Source organism: Melospiza melodia, chromosome 1 (assembly GCF_035770615.1).
Source record: "Melospiza melodia melodia isolate bMelMel2 chromosome 1, bMelMel2.pri, whole genome shotgun sequence".
NCBI lineage: Eukaryota > Metazoa > Chordata > Aves > Passeriformes > Passerellidae > Melospiza > Melospiza melodia.
In genome coordinates, this window is record NC_086194.1 from 173,448,697 (window position 1) to 173,469,329 (window position 20,633).

Here is a 20,633-nt window from a genome sequence, read left to right on the forward strand (position 1 = left end):
ACCACCCAGAACCAGCCCAAACCCCCTTGGGGACGCCCGGGACCGATGCCACCCCCAGTGACAAAGGCCACCACCACAGTGTCCCCAGGGAGAGCAGTCCACCTGGGGACAAGATCGGGGTCATCAGACACTCCAAAACTTTCAGAATTACCCCAGAAATGACCCAAAACCACCCAGAACCAGCCCAAACCCCCTTGGGGACGCCTGGGACCGATGCCACCCCCGGTGACAAAGGCCACCGCCGCGGTGTCCCCGTCCCTCACCGATGAACATGGCCGCCGCCGCCCGCAGCTCCCGCCAGGGGCTCTTGAAGTAGAAGAGGTTGGTGGAGATGAGGCGGCTCAGCAGCGCGGGGTGGCTGCGCATCTGCGGGGACACAGGGGACATTGGGGACACTGGGGACAGCGGGGACACTGGGGGGACATTGGGGGCATTGGGGGGACATTGGGGACAGTGGGGACATTGGGGACAGCGGGGACACTGGGGGGACACTGGGTATGTGGGGGCAATGGGGACAGTGGGGACATTGGGGACACAGGGGACATTGGGGACATTGGGGACATTGGGGACATTGGGGGCATTAGGGGGCATTGGGGGCATTGGGGACATCGGGGACATTGGGGGCATTGGGGACTGAGAAGACACTGGGGACATTGGGGACACTGGGGACAGAACGGACATTGGGGACATTGGGGACACTGGGGACATTGGGGACATTGGGGACATTGGGGACATTGGGGACATTGGGGACACTGGGGACATTGGGGGCATTGGGGACTGAGAAGACACTGGGGACATTGGGGACACTGGGGACAGAACGGACATTGGGGACATTGGGGACATGAGGGACACTGGGGACACTGGGGACATTTGGGACATTGGGGACATTGGGGACAGAACGGACATTGGGGACACTGGGGACAGTGGGGGCATTGGGAACTGAGAAGACACTGGGGACACTGGGAACACTGGGGACATTGGGGACACTGGGGACAGAAGGGACAACGGGGACATGAGGGACACTGGGGACAGTGGGGACACTGGGGACAGTGGGGACATTGGGAACTGAGAAGACACTGGGGACACTGGGAACATTGGGGACATGAGGGACACTGGGGGGACACCGGGGACATGGGGGCAACGGGGACATTGGGGACATTGGAGGCATTGGGGGGATTGGAGCACTGGGGACACTGGAGACACTGGGGACATGAGGGACACTGGGGACATTGGGGACGTGGGGGCAATGGGGACATTGGGGACACTGGGGACACTGGGGACACTGGGGACATTGGGGACATTGGGGAGAGAATGGACATTGGGGACATGAGGGACACTGGGGACACTGGGGACAGAACGGACATTGGGGACACTGGGGACACTGGGGACACTGGGGACACTGGGGACAGAGGGGACATTGGGGAGAGAACGGACAATGGGGACACTGGAACCAGAGGAGGCAGAGGGGACACTGAGGAGACACTGGGGGCAATGGGGACATTGGGGACATTGGGGACAGAGGGGACACTGGGGACATTGGGGACTGAGAAGACACTGGGGGCACGGGGAACACTGGGGACATGAGGGACACAGGGGACACTGGGGACATTGGGGACATAACAGACATTGGGGACATTGGGGACAGAGGAGGCAGAGGGGACACTGAGGAGACAATGGGGACATTGGGAGCAATGGGGACAGAGGGGACATTGGAACTGAGGAGACATTGGGGACATTGGGGACAGTAGGGACAGAGGGGACATTGGGGACATTCTGAGGGATTTGGGACATCGGGGACATTGAGATAACTGGGGACATTGGGGACACGGAGGGGACTGGGGGGATGTAGGAATATGGGACATGGGGGACACTCTGGCCATGCAGGGAAATGGGAAAACCCAGAGGCCCCACGGTGTGCCCATCCCAATCTAATCCCATCCCCACATTCCCAATGTCCCAATATCCCAATGTCCCAGTGTCCCAGTGTCCCAGTGTCCCAGTGTCCCAGTGTCCCAGTGTCCCAATGTCCCAGTGTCCCAATGTCCCAATGTCCCAATGTCCCAATGTCCCAGTGTCCCAATGTCCCAGTGTCCCAATGACCCAGTGTCCCAGTGTCCCAATGTCCCAATGTCCCAATATCCCAATGTCCCAATGTCCCAATGTCCCAGTGTCCCAATGTCCCAGTGTCCCAGTGTCCCAGTGTCCCAATGTCCCAATGTCCCAGTGTCCCAGTGTCCCAGTGTCCCAATGTCCCAGTGTCCCAGTGTCCCAATGTCCCAGTGTCCCAATGTCCCAGTGTCCCAATGTCCCAATGTCCCAGTGTCCCAGTGTCCCAATGTCCCAGTGTCCCAATGTCCCAATGTCCCAATGTCCCAGTGTCCCAATGTCCCAATGTCCCAGTGTCCCAGTGTCCCAGTGTCCCAATGTCCCAGTGTCCCAGTGTCCCAATGTCCCAGTGTCCCAGTGTCCCAATGTCCCAATGTCCCAATGTCCCAGTGTCCCAATGTCCCAGTGTCCCAATGTCCCAGTGTCCCAATGTCCCAATGTCCCAGTGTCCCAGTGTCCCAGTGTCCCAATGTCCCAGTGTCCCAGTGTCCCAATGTCCCAGTGTCCCAGTGTCCCAATGTCCCAATGTCCCAATGTCCCAGTGTCCCAATGTCCCAGTGTCCCAATGTCCCAGTGTCCCAGTGTCCCAGTGTCCCAATGTCCCAATGTCCCAGTGTCCCAGTGTCCCAGTGTCCCAGTGTCCCAATGTCCCAATGTCCCAATGTCCCAATGTCCCAGTGTCCCAGTGTCCCAGTGTCCCAGTGTCCCAATGTCCCAATGTCCCAGTGTCCCAGTGTCCCAGTGTCCCAATGTCCCAGTGTCCCAGTGTCCCAATGTCCCAATGTCCCAGTGTCCCAATGTCCCAGTGTCCCAGTGTCCCAGTGTCCCAGTGTCCCAATGTCCCAATGTCCCAGTGTCCCAATGTCCCAGTGTCCCAGTGTCCCAATGTCCCAGTGTCCCAATGTCCCAATGTCCCAGTGTCCCAGTGTCCCAATATCCCAATGTCCCAATGTCCCAATGTCCCAGTGTCCCAATGTCCCAGTGTCCCAGTGTCCCAATGTCCCAATGTCCCAATGTCCCAGTGTCCCAATGTCCCAATGTCCCAGTGTCCCAGTGTCCCAGTGTCCCAGTGTCCCAATGTCCCAGTGTCCCAATGTCCCACTGTCCCAGTGTCCCACTGTCCCAGTGTCCCAATGTCCCAGTGTCCCAATGTCCCAATGTCCCAATGTCCCAGTGTCCCAGTGTCCCAATGTCCCAGTGTCCCAATGTCCCAGTGTCCCAGTGTCCCAGTGTCCCAATGTCCCAGTGTCCCAATGTCCCACTGTCCCAGTGTCCCAATGTCCCAGTGTCCCAATGTCCCAGTGTCCCAATGTCCCAATGTCCCAGTGTCCCAGTGTCCCAATGTCCCAATGTCCCAATGTCCCAGTGTCCCAATGTCCCAGTGTCCCAATGTCCCAGTGTCCCAATGACCCAATGTCCCAGTGTCCCAATGTCCCAATGTCCCAGTGTCCCAGTGTCCCAGTGTCCCAATGTCCCAGTGTCCCAATGTCCCAGTGTCCCAATGTCCCAATGTCCCAGTGTCCCAATGTCCCAGTGTCCCAATGTCCCAATGTCCCAGTGTCCCAGTGTCCCAATGTCCCAGTGTCCCAATGTCCCAATGTCCCAGTGTCCCAATGTCCCAGTGTCCCAGTGTCCCAATGTCCCAGTGTCCCAATGTCCCAGTGTCCCAGTGTCCCAGTGTCCCAGTGTCCCAATGTCCCAATGTCCCAGTGTCCCAGTGTCCCAGTGTCCCAGTGTCCCAATGTCCCAATGTCCCAATGTCCCAATGTCCCAGTGTCCCAGTGTCCCAGTGTCCCAGTGTCCCAATGTCCCAATGTCCCAATGTCCCAGTGTCCCAGTGTCCCAGTGTCCCAGTGTCCCAATATCCCAATGTCCCAGTGTCCCAGTGTCCCAATGTCCCAGTGTCCCAGTGTCCCAGTGTCCCAGTGTCCCAGTGTCCCAATGTCCCAATGTCCAGTGTCCCAATGTCCCAATGTCCCAGTGTCCCAATGTCCCAGTGTCCCAGTGTCCCAATGTCCCAATGTCCCAGTGTCCCAGTGTCCCAGTGTCCCAATGTCCCAATGTCCCAGTGTCCCAATGTCCCAATGTCCCAATGTCCCAGTGTCCCAATGTCCCAGTGTCCCAATGACCCAATGTCCCAGTGTCCCAATGTCCCAGTGTCCCAATGTCCCAATGTCCCAGTGTCCCAGTGTCCCAATATCCCAATGTCCCAATGTCCCAATGTCCCAATGTCCCAATGTCCCAGTGTCCCAATGTCCCAGTGTCCCAGTGTCCCAATGTCCCAATGTCCCAATGTCCCAGTGTCCCAATGTCCCAATGTCCCAGTGTCCCAATGTCCCAGTGTCCCAATGTCCCAGTGTCCCAGTGTCCCAGTGTCCCAGTGTCCCAATGTCCCAGTGTCCCAATGTCCCACTGTCCCAGTGTCCCAATGTCCCAGTGTCCCAATGTCCCAATGTCCCAATGTCCCAGTGTCCCAATGTCCCAATGTCCCAATGTCCCAGTGTCCCAATGTCCCAGTGTCCCAATGTCCCAGTGTCCCAGTGTCCCAGTGTCCCAATGTCCCAATGTCCCAGTGTCCCAATGTCCCAGTGTCCCAATGTCCCAGTGTCCCAGTGTCCCAGTGTCCCAGTGTCCCAATGTCCCAGTGTCCCAATGTCCCACTGTCCCAGTGTCCCAATGTCCCAGTGTCCCAATGTCCCAGTGTCCCAATGTCCCAATGTCCCAATGTCCCAGTGTCCCAATGTCCCAATGTCCCAATGTCCCAGTGTCCCAATGTCCCAGTGTCCCAATGTCCCAGTGTCCCAGTGTCCCAGTGTCCCAGTGTCCCAGTGTCCCAGTGTCCCAATGTCCCAATGTCCCAATGTCCCAATGTCCCAGTGTCCCAGTGTCCCAGTGTCCCAGTGTCCCAATGTCCCAATGTCCCAGTGTCCCAGTGTCCCAGTGTCCCAATGTCCCAGTGTCCCAGTGTCCCAATGTCCCAATGTCCCAGTGTCCCAATTTCCCAGTGTCCCAGTGTCCCAGTGTCCCAGTGTCCCAATGTCCCAATGTCCCAGTGTCCCAATGTCCCAGTGTCCCAGTGTCCCAATGTCCCAGTGTCCCAATGTCCCAATGTCCCAGTGTCCCAGTGTCCCAATATCCCAATGTCCCAATGTCCCAATGTCCCAATGTCCCAATGTCCCAGTGTCCCAATGTCCCAGTGTCCCAGTGTCCCAATGTCCCAATGTCCCAATGTCCCAGTGTCCCAATGTCCCAATGTCCCAGTGTCCCAGTGTCCCAGTGTCCCAGTGTCCCAATGTCCCAGTGTCCCAATGTCCCACTGTCCCAGTGTCCCACTGTCCCAGTGTCCCAATGTCCCAGTGTCCCAATGTCCCAATGTCCCAATGTCCCAGTGTCCCAGTGTCCCAATGTCCCAGTGTCCCAATGTCCCAGTGTCCCAGTGTCCCAGTGTCCCAATGTCCCAGTGTCCCAATGTCCCACTGTCCCAGTGTCCCAATGTCCCAGTGTCCCAGTGTCCCAGTGTCCCAGTGTCCCAATGTCCCAGTGTCCCAATGTCCCAGTGTCCCAATGTCCCAATGTCCCAGTGTCCCAGTGTCCCAGTGTCCCAATGTCCCAATGTCCCAGTGTCCCAATGTCCCAGTGTCCCAATGACCCAATGTCCCAGTGTCCCAATGTCCCAATGTCCCAGTGTCCCAGTGTCCCAGTGTCCCAATGTCCCAGTGTCCCAATGTCCCAGTGTCCCAATGTCCCAATGTCCCAGTGTCCCAATGTCCCAGTGTCCCAATGTCCCAATGTCCCAGTGTCCCAGTGTCCCAATGTCCCAGTGTCCCAATGTCCCAATGTCCCAGTGTCCCAATGTCCCAGTGTCCCAGTGTCCCAATGTCCCAGTGTCCCAATGTCCCAGTGTCCCAGTGTCCCAGTGTCCCAGTGTCCCAATGTCCCAATGTCCCAGTGTCCCAGTGTCCCAGTGTCCCAGTGTCCCAATGTCCCAATGTCCCAATGTCCCAATGTCCCAGTGTCCCAGTGTCCCAGTGTCCCAGTGTCCCAATGTCCCAATGTCCCAATGTCCCAGTGTCCCAGTGTCCCAGTGTCCCAGTGTCCCAATATCCCAATGTCCCAGTGTCCCAGTGTCCCAATGTCCCAGTGTCCCAGTGTCCCAGTGTCCCAGTGTCCCAGTGTCCCAATGTCCCAATGTCCCAGTGTCCCAATGTCCCAATGTCCCAGTGTCCCAATGTCCCAGTGTCCCAGTGTCCCAATGTCCCAATGTCCCAGTGTCCCAGTGTCCCAGTGTCCCAATGTCCCAATGTCCCAGTGTCCCAATGTCCCAATGTCCCAATGTCCCAGTGTCCCAATGTCCCAGTGTCCCAATGACCCAATGTCCCAGTGTCCCAATGTCCCAGTGTCCCAATGTCCCAATGTCCCAGTGTCCCAGTGTCCCAATATCCCAATGTCCCAATGTCCCAATGTCCCAATGTCCCAATGTCCCAGTGTCCCAATGTCCCAGTGTCCCAGTGTCCCAATGTCCCAATGTCCCAATGTCCCAGTGTCCCAATGTCCCAATGTCCCAGTGTCCCAATGTCCCAGTGTCCCAATGTCCCAGTGTCCCAGTGTCCCAGTGTCCCAATGTCCCAGTGTCCCAATGTCCCACTGTCCCAGTGTCCCAATGTCCCAGTGTCCCAATGTCCCAGTGTCCCAATGTCCCAATGTCCCAATGTCCCAGTGTCCCAGTGTCCCAATGTCCCAGTGTCCCAGTGTCCCAGTGTCCCAGTGTCCCAGTGTCCCAATGTCCCAATGTCCCAGTGTCCCAGTGTCCCAGTGTCCCAGTGTCCCAGTGTCCCAATGTCCCAGTGTCCCAGTGTCCCAGTGTCCCAGTGTCCCAGTGTCCCAGTGTCCCAATGTCCCAATGTCCCAGTGTCCCAATATCCCAGTATCCCAATGTCCCAATGTCCCAGTGTCCCAGTGTCCCAATGTCCCAGTGTCCCAATGTCCCAGTGTCCCAGTGTCCCAATGTCCCAGTGTCCCAGTGTCCCAATGTCCCAGTGTCCCAATGTCCCAATGTCCCAGTGTCCCAATATCCCAGTGTCCCAGTGTCCCAGTGTCCCAGTGTCCCAGTGTCCCAATGTCCCAGTGTCCCAGTGTCCCAATGTCCCAATGTCCCAGTGTCCCAATATCCCAGTGTCCCAATATCCCAATATCCCAGTGTCCCAATGTCCCAGTGTCCCAGTGTCCCAGTGTCCCAATATCCCAACGTCCCGACATCCCAATGTCCCAACATCCCAAAATCCCTGCGATGCGCTGTCGCACCAGGAACTTGGCGGCGTCGTTGATGAACTCCCCGTAGTGCAGCCCCCACACATCCCAATGTCCCAATATCCCAATATCCCAACATCCCAATATCCCAATATCCCAAATTACCAATATCCCAACATCTGAACATCCCAATACCCCAAATTCCCAACATCCCAACATCCCAATGTCCCAAAATCCCTGCAATGTCCCACCAGGAACTTGGCGGTGTCGCTGACGAACTCCCCGTAGTGCAGCCCCCACAAATCCCAATATCCCAACGTCCCAATATCCCAATATCCCAATGTCCCAACATCCCAAAATCCCAAAATCCCCGTGATGCGCCAGGAACTTGGAGGCGTTGTTGATGAACTCCCCGTAGTGCAGCCCCCACAAATCCCAATATCCCAATATCCCAACCTCCCAACATCCCAATATCCCAAAATCCCCACGATGCGCTGTCGCACCAGGAACTTGGTGTCGTCGTTGATGAACTCCCCATAGTGCAGCCCCCACACATCCCAATATCCCAACATCCCAATGTCCCAATGTCCCAATATCCCAACGTCCCAACATCCCAACCTCCCAACATCCCAGTATCCCAAAATCCCCGCGCTGTCGCACCAGGAACTTGGCGGCGTCGTTGACGAACTCGCCGTAGTGCAGCCCCCGCTCCTCCCGCAGGTGATTCCCGAACATTTCCCGGAGCCCCTCGCAGCCCAGGCTGGGCCCGCACATCCTCAGCGCGAACTTGCACGCCTGGAAAACCGGGAATGCCGGGAATTGGGCACGGGGGGATCCCCAGATCTCCCAGCCCGAACCCCCGGGAATTGCCGGGAAGCCTCACCCACCTTGACCACATCGGGCTGGGGGTCCTGCAGGTGCAGCAGCAGCGTCACGAGCCCGTTGAGGATCTGCTCCGAGAAAACCTCGGAGTCGGCGCGGCTGAAGCGGGACAGGTTCCCGAAGAGGAGGATGGAGGAGTGCCGCAGCTCCGCGTGCTCCTGGGAAAACGGGGAAAAAACGGGAATCACGGGGGGAAAATCCCAGAGGTCCCGTCCTGGGAACCCCAAATCCCACCCTGGGATCCCAAAATCCCACCCTGGGATCCCAAAATCCCACCCTGTGATCCCACCATTTTCAATCCTGGTAATCCCACCATTCCCACCCTGGCATCCCAAAATCCCCGTCGCGTTCTTCCCACCATCCCAATCCTGTTGTCCCCCAAGCCTGGGGCCAATCCCAGTGGGAAAATCCCAACGGGACGATCCAAAGGGACGAATCCCAATGGGAAAATCCCAATGGACCAATCCCAGTGGGACAATTCCAAAGGGAAAATCCCAACGGGACAATCCCAGTGGGTAAAACCCAATTGGCCGATCCCAATGGGAAAATCCCGATGGGAAAATCCCGATGGGACGACAATCCCAATGGGAAAATCTCAATGGGATAATTCCAATGGGAAAAACTCACTGGGAAAATCCCAATGGGCCAATCCCGATGGGAAAATCCCAATGGGACAATCCCAATGGGAAAATCCCAATGGGAAAAACTCACTGGGAAAATCCCAATGGGCCAATCCCAGCGGGAAAAATCTCAATGGAAAAATCCCAGTGGCCCAATCCCAATGGGAAAATCCAGATGTAAAAATCCCAACGGGACAATTCCAATGGGAAAAACCCCATGGGAAAATTCCAATGGGAAAATCCCAATGGGACAATTCCAAAGGGAAAATCTTGATGGGAAAATCCCAATGGGACAATTCCAATTGGAAAATTGCAATGGGAAAATCCCAGTGGGACAATGCCAGTGGGACATCCCCAACGGAACAATCCCAGTGGGAAAATCCCAATGGGAAAATCCTAGTGGGAAAATCACGATGGGGCAATTCCAGATGGAAAAATCCCAATGGGACAATTCCAATGGGACAATCCAGATGGAAAAATCCCAACGGGACAATTCCAGTGGGAAAATCTTGATGGAAAAATCCCAATGGGAAAATCCCAGTCGGACAATCCCAATGGAACAATCCTAGTGGGAAAATCCCAATGGGACAAATCCAATGGGGGAAACCCAATGGGAAAATCCCAGTGGGCCAATTGCAATGGGAAAATCCCAGTGGGCCAATTGCAATGGGAAAATCCCAATGGGAAAATCCCAGTGGGACAAATCCAATGGGGAAAACCTGATGGGAAATCCCAATGTGAAAATCCCAGTGGGCCAATTCCAATGGGAAAATCCTGATGGGAAAATCCCAGTGGGCCAATTGCAATGGGAAAATCCCAATGGGAAAATCCCAATGGGACAAATCCAATGGGGAAAACCTGGCGGGAAATCCCAATGTGAAAATCCCAATGGGCCAATTCCAATGGGAAAACCCTGATGGGAAAATCCCAGTGGGCCAATTGCAATGGGAAAATCCCAATGGGAAAATCCCAGTGGGCCAATTGCAATGGGAAAATCCCAATGGGAAAATCCCAGTGGGCCAATTGCAATGGGAAAATCCCAATGGGAAAATCCCAATGGGAAAATCCCAGTGGGCCAACTGCAATGAGAAAATCCCAATGGGAAAATCCCAATGGGACAAATCCAATGGGGAAAACCTGGAGGGAAATCCCAATGGGAGAATCCCAATGGGCCAATCCCAGTGGGACCCTGAGCCCAGCACAGGATCACGGAAGAACGTCCAGGAGAAATCCCAGCCCGAGGGAGAAATAAATCTGGGCTGGGGAATCGCCACGGGATGGCCCCAAGGCCATTCCCAGCGCCGGGAACGGCGGGCGGGACGGCTCCTCACGCTGTCGAAGAAGGGCCGGATGCGGATGGCGACGCGCAGCACCGTGGAGTGCACGTCCCGCTCCTCCAGGTGATCCAGGATCCTGGAGAGGCTGGACATGGCCTCCAGCGCCAGCAGGTTGTTGGGGTCGTCCTTGTCGTCCAGGCCGTTCACCATGGAGGCCAGCAGCTGCGAGCCGTGCCGCCGGATCTGCCGGGAAAACCGGGATCGCAGTGGGAAACCCGGGATCAGAGTGGGAAACCCGGGATCGCAGTGGGAAACCCGGGATCTGCCGGGAAAACCGGGATCGCAGTGGGAAACCCGGGATCAGAGTGGGAAACCCGGGATCACAGTGGGAAACCCGGGATCTGCCGGGAAAACCGGGATCGCAGTGGGAAACCCGGGATCGCAGTGGGAAACCCGGGATCGCAATGGGAAACCCGGGATCGGAGTGGGAAACCCGGGATCGCAGTGGGAAACCCGGGATCGCAGTGGGGAACCCGGGATCGGAGTGGGAAACCCGGGATCAGAGTGGGAAACCCTGGATCACAGTGGGAAACCCGGGATCGCAGTGGGGAACCCGGGATCGGAGTGGGAAACCCTGGATCACAGTGGGAAACCCGGGATCGGAGTGGGAAACCCGGGATCACAGTGGGAAACCCGGGATTGGAGTGGGAAACCCGGGATCACAGTGGGAAACCCGGGATCGCAGTGGGAAACCCGGGATCAGAGTGGGAAACCCGGGATCGGAGTGGGAAATCCGGGATCTGCCGGGAAAACCGGGATCGCAGTGGGAAACCCGAGATCGCAGTGGGAAACCCGGGATCGCAGTGGGAAACCCGGGATAGGAGTGGGAAACCCGGGATCACAGTGGGAAACCCGGGATCGCAGTGGGGAACCCGGGATCGGAGTGGGAAACCCGGGATCACAGTGGGAAACCCGGGATCGCAGTGGGAAACCCGGGATCGCAGTGGGGAACCCGGGATCGGAGTGGGGAACCCGGGATCGCAGTGGGGAACCCGGGATCGGAGTGGGGAACCCGGGATCGGAGTGGGAAACCCGGGATCGCAGTGGGAAACCCGGGATCGGAGTGGGAAACCCGGGATCTGCCGGGAAACCCGGGATCGCAGTGGGGAACCCGGGATCGGAGTGGGAAACCCGGGATCACAGTGGGAAACCCGGGATCGCAGTGGGGAACCCGGGATCGGAGTGGGGAACCCGGGATCGCAGTGGGGAACCCGGGATCGGAGTGGGGAACCCGGGATCGGAGTGGGAAACCCGGGATCGGAGTGGGAAACCCGGGATCGCAGTGGGAAACCCGGGATCTACCGGGAAACCCGGGATCGGAGTGGGAAACCCTGGATCACAGTGGGAAACCCGGGATCGGAGTGGGAAACCCGGGATCGCAGTGGGAAACCTGGGATCGGAGTGGGAAACCCGGGATCTGCCGGGAAACCCGGGATCGCAGTGGGAAACCCAGGATCGGAGTGGGAAACCCGGGATCGCAGTGGGGAACCCGGGATCGGAGTGGGAAACCCGGGATCGCAGTGGGGAACCCGGGATCGGAGTGGGAAACCCGGGATCACAGTGGGAAACCCGGGATCGCAGTGGGGAACCCGGGATCGGAGTGGGGAACCCGGGATCGCAGTGGGGAACCCGGGATCGGAGTGGGGAACCCGGGATCGGAGTGGGAAACCCGGGATCGGAGTGGGAAACCCGGGATCGGAGTGGGAAACCCTGGATCACAGTGGGAAACCCGGGATCGGAGTGGGAAACCCGGGATCGCAGTGGGAAACCTGGGATCGGAGTGGGAAACCCGGGATCTGCCGGGAAACCCGGGATCGCAGTGGGAAACCCAGGATCGGAGTGGGAAACCCGGGATCGCAGTGGGGAACCCGGGATCGGAGTGGGAAACCCGGGATCGCAGTGGGGAACCCGGGATCGGAGTGGGAAACCCGGGATCTGCCGGGAAACCCGGGATCAGAGTGGGAAACCCGGGATCGGAGTGGGAAACCCAGGATCGGAGTGGGAAAACCGGGATCGCAGTGGGAAACCCGGGATCGCAGTGGGAAACCCGGGATCGCAGTGGGAAACCCGGGATCGCAGTGGGAAACCCGGGATCAGAGTGGGAAACCCGGGATCAGAGTGGGAAACCCGGGATCGGAGTGGGAAACCCGGGATCGCAGTGGGAAACCCGGGATCGCAGTGGGAAACCCGGGATCAGAGTGGGAAACCCGGGATCAGAGTGGGAAAACCGGGATCAGAGTGGGAAACCCGGGATCGGAGTGGGAAAACCGGGATCTGCCGGGAAACCCGGGATCGGAGTGGGAAACCCGGGATCACAGTGGGAAACCCGGGATCACAGTGGGAAACCCGGGATCGCAGTGGGAAACCCGGGATCCGAGTGGGAAACCCGGGATCGGAGTGGGAAACCTGGGATCGCAGTGGGAAACCTGGGATCGCAGTGGGAAACCCGGGATCACAGTGGGAAACCCGGGATCGCAGTGGGAAACCTGGGATCGGAGTGGGAAACCCGGGATCGGAGTGGGAAACCCGGGATCGGAGTGGGAAACCCGGGATCGGAGTGGGAAACCCGGGATCGCAGTGGGAAACCCGGGATCGCAGTGGGAAACCCGGGATCGGAGTGGGAAACCCGGGATCTGCCGGGAAACCCGGGATCGCAGTGGGAAACCCGGGATCGGAGTGGGAAACCCGGGATCAGAGTGGGAAACCCGGGATCGGAGTGGGAAACCTGGGATCGCAGTGGGAAACCTGGGATCAGAGTGGGAAACCCGGGATACAGAGCCCTGGGAGGGAGCTGGGGGGGATTGTCCTGGAGAAAATCGGGATTGAGGGGATCCAGGGGGATCCAGGGCAGGATCTGCTCCCAGGGAAAAAGGGATGAGGAAAGAGGGAATGGGCTCAAGTTGGGATGTTTGGGAATATTCCCCTGGAATGTGGGGCACACAGGGATTTGGTGGGAATGGGAATGGGGGAGTTCCTGGGAGAGGCTGAGGGAGCTGGGGGGGATTGTCCTGGAAAAAAACTGGGATTGAAGGGATCCAGGGGGAGTTTGGGATCTGCTCTGAGGGAAAAAGGGATGGGGAGGGAGGGAATGGACTCAAGTTGGGATTTTTGCGAAAATTCCCCTGGAATTTGGGCAAACGGGGATTTGGTGGGTTCATGGTTGGGAATGGGAGAGTTCCCAGGAGTGGCTGAGGGAGCTGGGGGGGAATTGTCCCAGAGAAAAGTGGGATTGAGGGGATCCAGAGGGAGTTTGGGATCTGCTCTGAGGGAAAAAGGGTTGGGGAAGGAGGGAATGGGCTCAAATTGGGATTTTTGGGAATATTCCTGTAATTTTGGGCAAACAGGTGAAATGAGAATGGGGGAATTCCTGGTGAACAGCTGAGGGAGCTGGGGGGGATTGTCCTGGAAAAAAACTGGGATTGAAGGGATCCAGGGGGAGTTTGGGATCTGCCCTGAGGGAAAAAGGGATGGGGAAAGAAGGAATGGGCTCAGGTTGGGATTTTTGGGAAAATTCCCCTGGGATTTGGGCAAACAGGGATTTGGTGGGTTCATGGTTGGGGTGGGAATGGGGGAGTTCCCCATGGGGAAGGGGCTGAGGGATCTGTTGGGGCACATCCCAGAGAAAAGTGGGATGGGAGGGATCCAGGGGGATCCACGGTGGGATCTGCTCCCAGGGAATGGGACAGGATCCAAGGAATGACCTCAGGTTGGGATTTTTGGGAAAATTCCCCTGGAATTTGGGCAAACAGGGATTTGGTGGGTTCATGGTTGGGGTGGGAATGGGGGAGTTCCCAGTAGGGGCTGAGGGAGCCGGGGGGCTGATCCTGGAGAAAAGTGGGATGGAAGGGATCCAGGGGGATCCAGGGCAGGATCTGCTCCCAGGGAATGGGACAGGACGCAGGGAACAACCTCATGTTGGGATTTTTGGGAAAATTCCCCTGGAATTTGGGCAAACAGGGATTTGGTGGGTTCATGGTTGGGATGGGAATGGGGGAGTTCCCCATGGGGAAGGGGCTGAGGGAGCCGGGGGGCTGATCCTGGAGAAAAGTGGGATGGAAGGGATCCAGGGGGATCCAGGGCAGGATCTGCTCCCAGGGAACGGGACAGGATCCAAGGAATGACCTCAGGTTGGGATTTTTGGGAATAATCCCCTGGAATTTGGTGGAATTCTGGGATTTGGGGCTTTGGGAAGCAGGGAATGAACTGAGACCGAGGATTCCCATGAGAAGCTGGGAAAAGGGGCCGATCCCAGCTGGAATTCCTGCAGCTCCTGGAAATGTTCCTGGGTGTCCCTGGAAAACGGGGCCAGGGAAAGGCCCTGGCACTTCCCAGGATTCCCGGGAATGGCTCCAGAAAATCGGGATTTTTAGGATTTGGAGCCTCCCAATGCATCCCAATCCCTGGAGCTCCCACAAAACCTCACCCCAATGTTTTGGAGGGAATTCCTTCCCCTGTGGAAGCGGGGATCCATTCCCGATCTCCCTCCAAATCCCAAATTCCCGGAGCTGCTCCCATCCCACCTGTTCTGGGGAGCCCGAGGCGACGTTGCCGAGCCCGCGCAGCGCCAGGACGCGCACCAGGAGGCAGGAGTCCTTCTCCAGGGCCGTCAGCGCGTCCACGATGGGCTCCAGCAGCACCAGGTCGTTCACCACGTTGTGGTTGAGCAGCTGGAGAAGGGAAAAAACCTCGGGATACGGCGGGAAAATCCCCCCGGATCCATGAGGGGAGAGCTCATGGATGGACGGATGGATGGATGGATGATGGATGGGCAGATGGTTGGATGTATGGACAGATGGATCCATGGGCAGGATGATGGATCCATGGATGGATTCATAGATGGATTCATGGATGGATAGATTCATGGATCAATGGATGTATCCATGGATCCATGGGATGGACGGACGGATGGATGGATGGATGGATGGATGGATGGATGGATGGATGGATGGATGGATGGATGGATGGATGGATGGATCCACGGATGGATGGATGGATCCACGGATGGATGGATCCATGGACAGATGGGTTGGATGATGGATCTATCCATGGGATGGATGATGGATCCACACATAGATGGATCCATGGATGGATGGATGGATGATGGATGGATGGATGGATGGATGGATGGATGGATGGATGGATGGATGGATGGATGGATCTATGGATGGATGGATGGATGGATCTATGGATGGATGGATGGATGGATGGATGGATGGATGGATGGGTCTATGCATGGATGGATGGGTCCATGGATCCATGGATGGATGGATCTACAGATGGATCCATGGATGGATGGATGGATATGCATGGATGGATGGATGGATGGATGGATGGATGGATGGATGGATGGACGGATGGATGATTTATGGACAGATGGATCCATGAACAGATCCATGGATGGATGATCTATGGATGGATGGATCCACAAACAGATCCATGGATGGATGATGGATGGATGGATCCATGGATCCATGGATGGATTATTTATAGATAGATGGATCCATGAACAGATCCATGGATGGATGATCTATGGACAGATGGATCCATGAACAGATCCATGGATGGATGGATCCACAAACAGATCCATGGATGGATGATCTATGGATGGACGGATCCATGGGATGCATGGAGTGCAGCCCATCCGGACACTCCCGGGTTCCCCGCTCACCTCGGCCAGGAAGGCGCTGCTGGTCACCCTCTGGCATTCCAAGGCGCTCCCCAGCACCGGGATGAGGCTCCGGACGATGGGCGGCAGCCGGGGCCCGCAGAGCCGAGCCATCGCCCTGGGGGAACACCAATCCCAGGAATCTTTGGAATTCTGGGAATCCTGGGAACCCCAGGAATCCCTGTCCCCAGGCAGGACCGCACCCAGCACGGAAAACCGGGACTGACCCCCAGGGAAAGATCTGGAACATCCCGGACACCCCATCCGGGTTTTCTTTGGGATGAGCTCCCCAAAAGTTGGATAATCCCAACCCCGACCCAGGGGTCATTCTCAGATATTTTGGGACTTCTTTTCCCATTATTCCCGAACGATGGGACGGGACGCACCAGGATACTCCAGGAATCCCAGGGATGCAGCAGGAAAAGGGAGGAGGTTTCCATGGGGACCTTTGGAATCCCGTGGAAGTGGGGAGGGAGCGGGGAAGGGAATGAGCCCGGCCACGGGAATGACGGGGAACGCGGGAAGGGTGGGAAATTGTGGGACTGGGGACACTGGGAATTCCGCAGTGGGATTTGGGACTGCAGAACTCCACACTGGGATGGGAGACTCTGGGAATTCCACGGTGGGATCCATGGCACTGGAATTCCGCAGTGGGTGTGGATGGATGGATCCACACAGGGAATTCTGCCGTGGGATCAATGACACTGGGAATTCCACGGGGGACTGGAAACAACTGGGAATCCCATACTGGGATGGGTGACACCGGGAATCCCATTTTGGGATGGGTGGCACTGGGAATTCCATACTGGGATTGGAGACACCGGGAATTCCACAGTGGGATCAATGACATGGGGAATCCCATTTTGGGATGGGTGACACTGGGAATTCCATACTGGGATGGGTGACACTGGGAATTCCATACTGGGATCAGTGGCACTGGGAATTCCATACTGGGATTGGAGACACCGGGAATCCCACTTTGGGATGGGTGACACTGGGAGTTCCACACTGGGATTGGAGACACCGGGAATTCCATAGTGGGATCGATGACATGGGGAATCCCACTTTGGGATCAGAGACACTGGGAATTCCATACTGGGATCAGTGACACTGGGAATTCCATACTGGGATTGGAGAATCTGGGAATTCCATTTTGGGATGGGTGACACCGGGAATTCCATACTGGGATCGGAGACACTGGGAATTCCATACTGGGATCAGAGACACTGGGAATTCCATACTGGCATTGGAGACTCTGGGAATTCCATACAGGAATCAATGACACTGGGAATTCCATACTGGGATCAGAGACACTGGGAATCCCATTTTGGGATGGGAGACACTGGGAATTCCATACTGGGATTGGAGACACTGGGAATTCCATACTGGGATCAGTGACACTGGGAATTCCATACTGGGATTGGAGAGTCTGGGAATTCCATACTGGGATGGGAGACACCGGGAATCCCATTTTGGGATGGGTGACACTGGGAGTTCCACACTGGGATTGGAGACACCGGGAATTCCATAGTGGGATCGATGACATGGGGAATCCCATTTTGGGATCAGAGACACTGGGAATTCCATACTGGGATCAGAGACACTGGGAATTCCATACTGGGATGGGAGACACTGGGAATCCCATACTGGGATTTGAGACACCGGGAATTCCATACTGGGATTGGAGACTCTGGGAGTTCCATACTGGGATCAGAGACACTGGGAATGCCATTTTGGGATCAATGACACTGGGAATTCCATACTGGGATCAGAGACACTGGGAGTTCCATACTGGGGTCAGTGACACTGGGAATTCCATACTGGGATTGGAGAGTCTGGGAATTCTATACTGGGATGGGAGACACTGGGAATCCCATACTGGGATTGGAGACACCGGGAATTCCATATTGGGACTGGAGAATCTGGGAATTCCATACTGGGATTGGAGAGTCTGGGAATTCCATACTGGGATGGGTGTCACTGGGAATTCCATACAGGAATCAATGACACCGGGAATTCCATACTGGGATTGGAGACACGGGGAGTTCCATACTGGGATTGGAGACTCTGGGAATTCCATACAGGAATCAATGACACTGGGAATTCCATACTGGGACTGGAGACTCCGGGAATCCCATTTTGGGATGGGAGACACTGGGAATCCCATTTTGGGATCAGAGACACTGGGAATTCCATACTGGGACTGGAGACTCTGGGAATCCCATTTTGGGATAGGAGACACTGGGAATTCCATACTGGGATCGGAGACATCAGGAATTCCACAGCAGGACCAACTTCCATCTGCAGCCGCCCCCACCCCTCCACATTCCCGGGTGCAAAGTGATCCCACCCCACCCCAAACCCCCGGCATTCCCTGGGAACGAATCTCCCCCAGGACTCCCCACCTGGCCAGGAGGGCGATTCCGTCGTGGTGCCGCTCGGGAATTTCCATCAGCTCCCAGCCCCCGGCGCTCCCCACGTCCTGCACGACGTCGTCGCTCCCGGCGCGCGCCAGCATCGCCCGCAGCGTCTGCACCGCACAGCTGGGAAATCGGGATTGGGATCGGGATTGGGATTGGGAATTTGGGATTGGGCGGGATCTGGGGCTGGATTTGGGATTGGAGTTGGGATTGGATTCAGATTTAGTTTGGGATTGGTTCTGGGGTTGGATTTGGCATTGGATCTGGTGCTGGATTCAGATTCAGTTTGGGATTGGATCTGGGACTGGATTTGGGATTGGGTTTGGGATTGCATTTGGACTTGGGTTTGGGTTCAGAATTGGGTTCGGAATTGGATTTGGGATTGGATCTGGCGTTGGATTTGGGATTAGATTCAGGATTGAATCTGGGACTGGATTTGGGATTGGAACTGGGGTTGGATCTGGGGTTGGATTTGGGATTAGATTTGGGATTGGATTCAGGATTGAATCTGGGACTGGATTTGGGATTGATTTAAGGATTTGGTTCAAAATTAGATTCAGGACTGGGTTTGAAATTGGGTTCAGAAATAGATTCAGGGCTGGGTTTGGGATTGGAGCTGGGATTGGATTTAGGATCAGATTTGCATTCGATTTGGGATTGGATTTCGGATTGGATTCAGCACTGGGTTTGGGATTGGATTTAGGATCAGATTTGCATTCGATTTGGGATTGGATTTGGCATTGGATTCAGGACTGAATCTGGGACTGGATTTGGGATTTGTGACTGGGTTTGGAATTGCATTTGGGATTGGAGTTGGGATTGGATTCAGGGTTGGGTTCAAGATTGGATTCAGAGCTGGGTTTGCGATTGGGTTCAGAAATGGATTCGGGACTGGGTTTGGGACTGGATTTGGCATTGAAGTTGGGGTTGGATTCGGGACTGGATCTGGGATTGGATTCATGGTTTGATTTGGGACTGGGTTTAGGACTGGATTTGGGATTGGGTTTGGGACTGGATTTGGGATTGGGTTTAGGACTGGATTTGGGGTTGGGTTTGGGATTGGATTCGGACTGGATTTGTGATTGGATTGGGTTTGGCTCTGGCTGCATCCAGGACATCCCAAGGGAATCCCATGCCCGGGGACACCGGGAATTCCGCAGCTGGAGCCATCCCAGCACACCGGGATCCAAGACAAAAAAAAACGGGAAGGAAAAAACTCCGGAGCTACTTGAGGGAAATATTTTTTCACGGAACGAAGGATTTATAGGGCTGGGACTGTTCTGCCGCCGAGCAACATCTGGAACAGATCCGTTATCCCGTCAAAACACCGGCAAGGGGAGCCAGGGATAAATCCCGGCTGTCGGAACGGGGATCCCACACACGAAGGGAATCCGGGATTCGGGATTGCCCCATCGGGATTTGTCCCGTTCCCCCGGGATTGGTGGGGGGAGTGGGAGAACCCCAAGGATTCCAGGGCCGCCTCTGGAATGCTGGAAATTCGGGAATAACGATGAAAAACGGATCCCAAATATGGGGATCACCCTGGAAAACATTCCCTGGCATCTGGAGCATCCTTGGATTCATGGCTGGATGGGATGGGATCATCCCAGAGGTTTTCCAACCTCGGCCATTCCCAAAGGATCCAGGATCCCATGGGGCCATCCCAGAGGTTTTCCAACCTCGGCCACTCCGTGATTCCAAAGGATCCAGGAAAACCCAAGGATGAGGCCCAAGGATGGATTCCCGATGGAAAATCCGAGAGTTATCCCAAAAAATCCTCCAGAGGAGCTGGAAAGGTCCTGGTGGAACTTTCCCTGTTTTGGATGGCCCAGGGAAAAGCGGGACAAGGAATGGGAAGGGGAAAATTCCCGGAAAAAAAAACCCTGGAGTGCCTTGGAGCATCCCAGAAGCCTCCAGAGCTTTTCCTGGAATTAATTAAGGACTAATTAAGGAAAGATAGGGATCTGGTGGGCTTGGGAAATGCTGGAATGTGGGAATGGGGTGGGAAGGGAGGGGATTTAAGGATGATCCCTATCCCATTCCCGTGGGGCAGTTCCAGGGATGCCCATGGAAATCTGGGCTGGTTTGGGATGGAGGGACTTTTGGGATCAGCCCATTCCCAGTTTTTCCATGGGAAAATTCCAGGGATGGGGCAGCCCCAATTTCCCTGGAATTCACTCCCCAACTCCTCCTTCTTTTGGGGAATCTGCTCCAACATCCCATCCCACCTCACCTCACCCCACCCCATCCCACCCCACCCCATCCCACCCCACCCCATCCCATCCCATCCCATCCCATCCCATCCCATCCCATCCCATCCCATCCCATCCCATCCCATCCCATCCCATCCCATCCC

General features: G+C 56.2%; 1 protein-coding gene across 1 annotated transcript in view; it reads right to left on the reverse strand.

The window, feature by feature from the left end:
• Positions 1 to 20,633, reverse strand: part of LOC134417613 (maestro heat-like repeat-containing protein family member 1) — a 51,088-nt gene that overhangs the window by 8,057 nt on the left and 22,398 nt on the right. The window contains 7 exon segments of the mRNA XM_063155073.1: positions 264 to 366; positions 8,014 to 8,148; positions 8,241 to 8,393; positions 10,187 to 10,375; positions 14,713 to 14,859; positions 15,861 to 15,975; positions 18,263 to 18,400. Coding sequence (XP_063011143.1) covers positions 264 to 366; positions 8,014 to 8,148; positions 8,241 to 8,393; positions 10,187 to 10,375; positions 14,713 to 14,859; positions 15,861 to 15,975; positions 18,263 to 18,400 — 980 coding nt within the window.